Source organism: Tigriopus californicus, chromosome 3 (genome assembly GCF_007210705.1).
Source record: "Tigriopus californicus strain San Diego chromosome 3, Tcal_SD_v2.1, whole genome shotgun sequence".
Classification (NCBI taxonomy): domain Eukaryota; kingdom Metazoa; phylum Arthropoda; class Copepoda; order Harpacticoida; family Harpacticidae; genus Tigriopus; species Tigriopus californicus.
In genome coordinates this window covers 694237-702632 of record NC_081442.1, presented here as the reverse complement: position 1 = coordinate 702632, position 8396 = coordinate 694237, and the positions used below count along the sequence as shown (strand labels likewise).

Here is an 8396-nt window from a genome sequence, read left to right as displayed (position 1 = left end):
CTTGGGTTCAATGGTGGGAGGAGCAGGAGTAATAATAGCAATGATATTAGTAATAATAATAATAAAGTGAGAATAATAATAATAATGATAGAAGATTAATTGTATAGATAAATATCAAAATACTGTCTCATCTTGCATTTCTACTTTCCCTTTTGTTCCATTGCAAGCTGAAAAGCTGGAAAACAAATGCCATCAGTGTCGTCGTCTCTATCTTCTATACCCTCCTCAAACTCATCGTCCCAATCATCGCGGATTGCTTCTCCGCTTCGTATGGGATGAACTGTTCCCTGAGCGCCTCCGAGAGGCCGAGGACGACCTTGGATGGCCTCCGCCTCCTCCTCCTCCTCCACCTCCCGCTCGACCTCCCTCGCCTCTTCGGCCTTCCTCGTTCAAAGACGTGGACATGGACTGACTACTGACCAGGTTGGAGGTCTGCTGGGAGATCCGGACCTCGCCCTCGGCCTCCTTACTCGATGCTGAAGGCGGGGGCGTGTAGGGGACCTTGATGCGAATGCGGTCGCCCTTGGTAATGACCATTTCTTGCTGACGACTCGAGCTCGTGCTACTCGTCACGTGTTTCGACGTTTGCACCTCTTTCCGAGTCACACTGTGGTGGATGCGCTCCTCCTCGTAACAACTCCGAGAGGTATTCAAGACGCCGTTGGTGGTCCGGTATCCCGCTACGAGATTGCCATTGGAAGACGTCTGGTAAGAGTGACGCTTGCCCACATTGCCCGACGAAGAAGAGGAGGGCGCGGAGGCGGGCGTGGGATAATGACTAGCACTACTCTTGCTGCGCCGGTAGACTACATCGTCATCGTCGTCGAAGCCGTCCGTGATCTCGCCGTTGAGCTCGGCGTTTTGCAGCATCATGCGGACGGAGTCGTCCAAGCGATCAATGGCCTCGGATTTCGGCCTCGACGGAGGGCCTTGGGACCGTTTCTGGGGACTACTGAGCTTAAGAGGGGCCTCAATGGAGTCAAAGGAGGTATCTGGGAGGATTCCACCCAGGTCCACGGAGTCGGAAGCGTCGTTCCCGCCCAGGCTACTACTGAAGCCCCCAGTGGCCGAGGAGTTGTTCATGAGGTTGTCCGCCAGCTGACTCGTCTCGTCTCCGTCCAAACTTTGGATATCTGACCCTGAAATCAACCATGGGGAGGTTACACTCCATCGTGATCGGTAATGAAGTCGTGGTTGTCGGTTTCCTATTTAAGTAGGCTTCAAATTGAAAAATGATGGGGGAGCTAAAAAAGGTTTTATGTTAGGTGTTTCTCTTATTGAATTATGCTGTTCTATTTTCTTGCATCGCTTTCAAAAAGCTTTCAGGAAGGTGTCTTCTTATACCCTTAACGCCATTTTCCTTCCTCAAACACAACTCTGTAGTGACGAATATATTGCAATTCTGAAAGAGCACCAGTATGTTTTTACGCTTTATGCAGCAAGAGAAGCAGCCAGGGGTGGTGGTGATTACTTTGCTCACAAGTCTGCAATAATTACCCTTGATCAACCTATAGTGCTGAAAAATATCGTCAAGCATTTTGGAAACATCATGGGATCCTACTTTTCGGTCTTTTTGACGACCAAACTCATTGATTTTGTATGCTGGCACAAGTCGAGTCAAATCCGTTTGCAAAAAGATTTCAAGAAGCAATCCTCCCTCACATTTCAAAAAAAAAAATATGCTCTAATCTGACCAACGTTTGCCCTTTTCATCCCCCCCCCCCTTGAAGATCAATTCAAAAAGTCTTCTATTAGTAGACTAGTACCCACAATACTAGACCGTAATTATGTCGTTCGTGGTACCTTCTTCGTCGTAACCGACGCTGTTGGAGGAAATCTCTCTTTGGAGGCGTTTCTCCGTTTCATTTTGGCGTTGAATGGTGTGGTTGCTGAACTCGCGCTCCTTGGCCGTGAATCCGGTGCGGTATCCGATTTCCCGTTCCGGCGACAACTTGGGCACCTCCCCGAACGGCTTTTGAGGCAGCTCATTGGCAGGGGGTCGTCCGGGGGAGTCCAAGCGATTGCTGCTCAGCTCACTGATGACTTCGCGGAGTTTATCGATTACCACGTCGTCGTCGTAGCCGTAGTCCTTCTCCAGGTTCATCTGAAGGAACTCGATGAGCTCGTCCATGCCTAATTTCATGAGATGGCGTCGATGCATCCGCAAGATGTTGTAAGCCATGCCAATCATGACTCGCTCACCCTCGAGTAAGTACAGATCCCACACACGTAGAGTCAAACTGAAGGGTATCTGGAAAGACCGTAATGAAATGACGTTAGATCTGGAGGGGATTACACGACGTCAACCACCGTTTAGCGTCATCCATTGGCTACTAATGCTCATTCATTCTTTCATTCATTCGCTTCGTCTGACGCAACAAATGACCAAACGAGCTCAAATAGACAGCTAACCAAGAGCGATGTTTGACGAATACGTCACGTTGTTTTGTCTCGTACCATTGATAACACGTATAAGTTGAGGATGCCCTCATTGCAGGTTCAAAGGTTGTTTAATAAGCCGTGGGTAAAGAGTTTTTTAAAAAAGGAAAGCTTTGAATGGACGTTTTCAATTGCAATAATTCTAAATGCGCTCTATATCTGCAAATCTAGGTGTGTGTTTTTCGATTCCCTGATTGCAAAAAGCGTCGTCATTTTCCTTTCTAATTTTGCACATGTTAATTTTTGTATGGACCAAGTATGGGAAACAACGTGGCTAACTATTTCTACCATAACGGCAAAGTCTTTTATTCGTTTTATCTGCCTTTCGAAAAAAAAAATAATCCCCCCGGATCTATAGTATTCCTCTTAGCTGGACATGTGGCATGTCACACTTCAAATCAACGAAACAAATTGCTTCAAATTACGAACATTATGAAGTGACATCTGTTCATGAATGCCAAACTGCCTGCAAATGTGTGAAATATTCAGCACCAAGATGGTTAAGATAAGAAGGCGCATCCTACCCGGTCGAGAAAGCATTGGAAAAACCACTTGAGAGTGTAGATCCCGGTGTCGATGCCATTCTTGTCCAAATGTTTCTTCAGCTTGGGCATGAACTTTTTTAGCACTTTCTCATGGTGGGCTTGGAATCGGAGAAGTTTGGGGAATCCTTGGATGAAGAAACCTGCAACAATACCCGCAACATAAGACAAAACCAATATCCTCGAATATAAACCCCGGGCTCGCTACTTACCGTGCATATTATATTTGGGGTGGACCATGAGCCTGGAGAGGGCCCAAAATGCGTCCTCCTCTTCGTTCAGGTACATGAGCAGGAGTGCAGCGATCTGGGACATGCCCTGACAATAGCCCACCTCCGAGTTGTACATGGAGTACGCGGCCAGCACATGGAACAGCGCCTGTTGGCGCTGGTTGTACCGCTGGCGGAACATGATGTGATCCCGGTAGGTGCGGTTCACATCCAGGTCGATCTGACGAATATCCGGCGAATGCTGCCGAGCCAGGTTCTTCATGGCCTGCAATGAATGAGATGAGGGTTGGGCCTTTGTTTAGTCTTAGCTTTGGTCTATTAGGTTGAGGAAGGAGTTGTCTCTTCTGTCTCATCTTTTTTCATTTCCTTTCACTCCTTCAGGCATGGTTATTAATCGTTATTATTGGGCCATCTCGGTCTATGTCAACTTGAACAGGAACTCATTTTCATAAGCCTCTTACTCTTGTAAGTCTTGTGAGTGTATAGCTAAATTCCATCATGCACGGGGCTTCAGAAGGGAATTTGTGGGCTGGAACATATTTCGTGTCACACGCCAACTGAGATTCGCAAGAAAAGAGCCGCACCCTAAAAATTGCCGTCCGGAGATTCACTCCAGTCATCATGGCCATCAAGCAAATGCACAATCTTAGCAAGAGCAGGAAGTTCAAGCAACCCCAAGACAGCCTTAGCAAAAGATCCAAACCGACAGCAAAGCAGAAAGAAGTTCGCATTTCGGAGAAAAGCCCATTTTCCACGAAAGCCCAGACCAAAGAGACCGACCCTGGATTGTCATGAGAGCTTACCTGGTAGACTCCTTTCTGTTCTTTCTTATATTTTTCAATCTCGAGGATGATGCACCAAACCCGCCCCCGCACGGAGTCAGGAATGCCCTTATAAATGCGATTGATCATCTTCTCCCTGTGCTTGGCCTTGATTCCAAAGAACTTGTGCTCATCGTTCAACATGTGCACCCACTTGAGACTTCGTTCGCGTTCCAGTTTCAGTTGTTTTTGCTCCTTCTCACTCCGTCCACGGTCAGGGAGGCGTTGATCACTAGAAAAAATAACCATTCTGATCAACAAACTTCAAATGAATGACTGCCGTACCTTAATTAGTAGTTGGTAGCAACGGGGTCTTTGAACTCGATTTTTTTCCCTTCTTTACGGACAAGACAAGACCGATCGATGATCATTTCAAGTTTTGGAATGACAACCGCAATAAGAAAAATAAATGTTTTTCTTGTCAAAGGTTCCCCACCTACTCTTTTTTAGCTGTATAGTCTATTTCGCTTTTTTGTACTAGATATTTGGCGGTGGAATCATCCATCGTCAAGAGGGTATTTACAGTGCTAGAGAGAAATATAACGAGTCCAAAGAGATTCTTGGTTTCCTAGCAATCCGTTCTTCATCTTGTCGCTCAGTACGTGGACTGTCCATTAGTGAACTGTAAGCCAATGCTTCCCGTTTAAATTTGTTTAGCGACATCTGTGACAATTCATCGATCTATCAAGTGCTAGACAGGCAAAATTTTCCTTGAGATTGTAATCAAAGGCACGTTTTTGCTGCCCAGTCATACATTTACCGTGTTTTAAGAAGCCGGGTTTTTTTTTTCCTCCCTCAGAAACTTGATCGCACCACGAAGTCTTTGATCACTCAAGAGACCAGATATTTCCTAGCCTAAAATGGTGGTCAAACCTAAAAATTACTATTTCAATCGATCGTTTGTTGTGGTCAAATTGAACAGAATGAATGATCAGACGTGGTTCAATCACGGACTACACAATGACAATGAGACTCAATCAATTCGGTCAAAAGTTTTGGCAACCTCACGGATAATGCGCATCATTTAGGTCATGCCCTCAATGCAATGTCCAATGACAAGTTCTGTTACACGTGTAACTCGATTGAAAGAGTTCTGGGGAATTCCTTTCAAATATCCGACCATGCAGAAAAAAGAATTGCTCTCTCGGCAATCCAAACATTTCCAGGAGCTTTCTGCTTAAAGTACGGAATAAGATCTCGTTAAGAAATGCCTTTTCATAAACACCTCATCGAGGATTTGAGTACAGCAGGGCGATAACAAGTCATCTCCATATTTCTTTACCCAAGGTCTAACTCGGGCTTCATCCGACAGTAATTAGCATCGCCTGGAGTTTTACAATAAGACAAATCGGTCAATTCTTGAGGCAACATTCTTGTCACGGCAGAATTTCAGTCGATTTGTATCGCCTCCTTTCTTTCATTTCACGTCGGAAATCTCGAATGATTGGCCGAAAATGCATCACACACGAAGGGCGTTTCCATTCTAAGGCCCAAGCGATCTCATCGAGAATGATAAAAGTGATTCTCATTTCTTCCATTCCCACTGGGAATGATACATTCAAAAACTTATGACCTGAGATGTGGCCTGGCGCTTCGCATTTTTCTCTTCCTCATTGGAGTGTCTTGCTTAATGATGACAAGAGATAAAACTGTTTGTTTGCTGATTTTATTCTCCAGAAAATCTTGCCTTATTTCACACTTTTCTACCCATGATGACGGACATTTCACATTAAGTCAAACAATTGGGGAGCATGTAATATGTACTGTCTACATATATATCTGATGGAAAAATTTCCATTAAAAGCAGGGCCATTATTTCCATGATTACTTATCATCGTTCAGATTGAAGAAGAAATAAAGGTTTAGTTACATTGAAACTCATACAAGTACGAGTTAACGGTTTTCTTACGCGAAAAAGCCATCGCTAAATCAAGACTTCAAACTGGACACGAAAGTTAATTAACGTCCCTAAGTCGTCAACGATAACATCATCAATACAGTATATCAAATATTTGGTTCGGGTCGATCAAAGTTAACCATTGGTCCAGAAAGGTGGTACATGAGCCAATAATTAGTCCTTCAAGATGATCGGAGCAACTGCCTTCATTCATAGAGCCAAGTATTATTAAAGGACATGGTCTTAGGTAATGCATAACTTCCAATCACCCCCTCTTAAACTAAAAGCTTACTGTATGAATCCGTATCGATCTTGGGCATGGTAGATCTCCAACTTGGGATCTTCCCAATCGTCAATCTTGGCCCCTTCTTCGCGGCCTTGATCATAACGGTGGACAATTTCGAGTCTTTCAATCCGGGCCTTGGCCAGCATATCTATCTCCGCCGACGGATCCGTGCCCATCTCGCCCATAGTGGACGATCACACCCACCGGCCTTTCAGCAACCAGAGCAACAACACGAACCATCCGCCGTCATGGCGTCGGACACGCCCACTGCACTTCACTCCCAACTTCTCACAAGCTAGCCGGGTGAGTCTGGCTCAAGGGCGAGCCTTCATAAGCTGCGATGGGTGGTGGCTCCCAATTATGATACTGACACTAATAGCAAGACCACTACCATGTCCCTCTGCACCCGGGATTGGAACACGGGGAGAGTGCCAGACATGGATCGACCCCCTCAAGAGATGGGCGAACCACGGGCCAGTTGGCCGAAAATGATGGGCCAATCAATCTGGACGTGGAGGAGGATCCCGACGCTGTTGTTGATGCTTTTGGAGAAGAAGTAGTTGTGGTCGAGGGTGTTGATGCTGATAGCTAGCTGGCTGGCCTCCCTCCTCCTCCTCCTGTTCTTCTCCTCCCTCTTTTGATACTGGAGCACTGCTAGAGTGCAATACTCACTACCCAGACAGCCTACTGCCACTGGCTCCCAGGCCTAACAGAGAGTGACGGGATATTGAAGGGGCGTGGAAATAAGACCATCGAAAGCCCGAGAGTTCTAGCATCAAAGCTCGAGAAACGGATACGGTTATGGACCCAGTAATACAGAACTTATAATTCGAAGGATCGTGTTCGGGCGAAATGGCGGATTTGAAGATTTTAGCGACTGGACAGGGCGAAGATGACTAGGATCATTATACCGGACGCGTCACCCTGGTGTTGGAAATTGCGCAAGCAGCTGTGGATTTTGAGTGGAGGATGGCCCGAGAAGGCGCACGGCCTGAACCGCCGCATAGCCAGGTGGAGCTAGATAGAGTGGCACTGGGATTGGAACTGTTCTTTAATTTTGGGTAGGTGGGGAGGCGTAGGATTATGGGTAGGACACGATCAAGGTGAATAAGTAACACGGGCCATATTAAGATGTACATTTATACGTGGACTGGGACTTATCAATCAAATAACCTTGACTAGTTAAAGCTGCTTTGTCAGGTAAAGCGGCTTATAATTAGAGATGGAGGAAATATGCAAGATTTTTCCCCAAAGTAGGCACATGAAATATGCAAGAGTTCTTTAAATATTATGCACCAAAATGTCAAAAAATGCATTAGGCGGTTATATTTGCAATATTTCCTGTAGCTGCTGTTGAACAAAAATATTAATTCTCTTCAACAAGTACGGTTTCAGCGGTTTCAGTTCTTCCACTATTTTCCCACCACCAGTGGTAAAATGAGTACCATGGGTAGTCAGGGGAGTCTTAGGCGGATTTGAACAACCATGGCCTGAATTGTGAATGCTCTAGTTCTGAATCAAAAGAAAATTCACAGAGGCCAAAAAGAATTTTGCAGAAATCCTTAGTAGAACCCGGAATCAGTATTCTTTTTATGGATATTTTAGAGATATGAGGACAGGAAAGCAACGCTTTGGAATTTTACAAGATCTTAATGTTTCTATCAAGCCATATCAACAATATCGATGTGGCACGAGTTTTAGCAGAGAAATTCTCATGTGTTTTCTCCCGCCCAGGTTCCAATGCTTGATGATCCGTCTTCTGTTGCAAATTGAACTTCGTATACATAAGCAATGACAAAGTTCCACAGAAACTTAATGCCCTTAATCAGCCATCGTGTTTTGGGCTTAACGGGATAGAAAATCATATCTCTTTTTTTTGGTTTGGTTTGGTTTTTCACGGGCTTTTCTAACCGCTACAGGGAATGTAATCCCCAGTACTATTCAAATAAAAGGTTATAATTCGTCTATTTATTACCTTTCAATCTTTATATGATATTTGGTCTACCAACAAATTTGAGTTGGCAGACCGAGCTAGTCCTTGAATATAGGGTTGATCTGGAATGCTATCTAAAAATTGGTCCATGTCTGACTTGAAAGATGCTGCCGGATCAACGAGGCCTAGGTACGTATTCCCTACGAATATTAGAGGGAAGCAAATTAAACAATGAAGGAGCCCGAGAA

At 45.0% G+C, this 8396-nt stretch overlaps 1 protein-coding gene across 1 annotated transcript in view; it reads right to left on the bottom strand.

Annotated features, from left to right (window-relative positions):
* Nucleotides 1-6856, bottom strand: part of LOC131878323 (USP6 N-terminal-like protein) — a gene marked incomplete in the record, with an annotated part of 7211 nt that extends 355 nt beyond the window's left edge. Inside the window, 6 exon segments of the mRNA XM_059224266.1 lie at nucleotides 356-1139; nucleotides 1804-2251; nucleotides 2964-3124; nucleotides 3194-3476; nucleotides 4015-4264; nucleotides 6222-6856. Coding sequence (XP_059080249.1) covers nucleotides 356-1139; nucleotides 1804-2251; nucleotides 2964-3124; nucleotides 3194-3476; nucleotides 4015-4264; nucleotides 6222-6400 — 2105 coding nt within the window.
* Between the last annotated feature and the right edge of the window lie 1540 nt (nucleotides 6857-8396).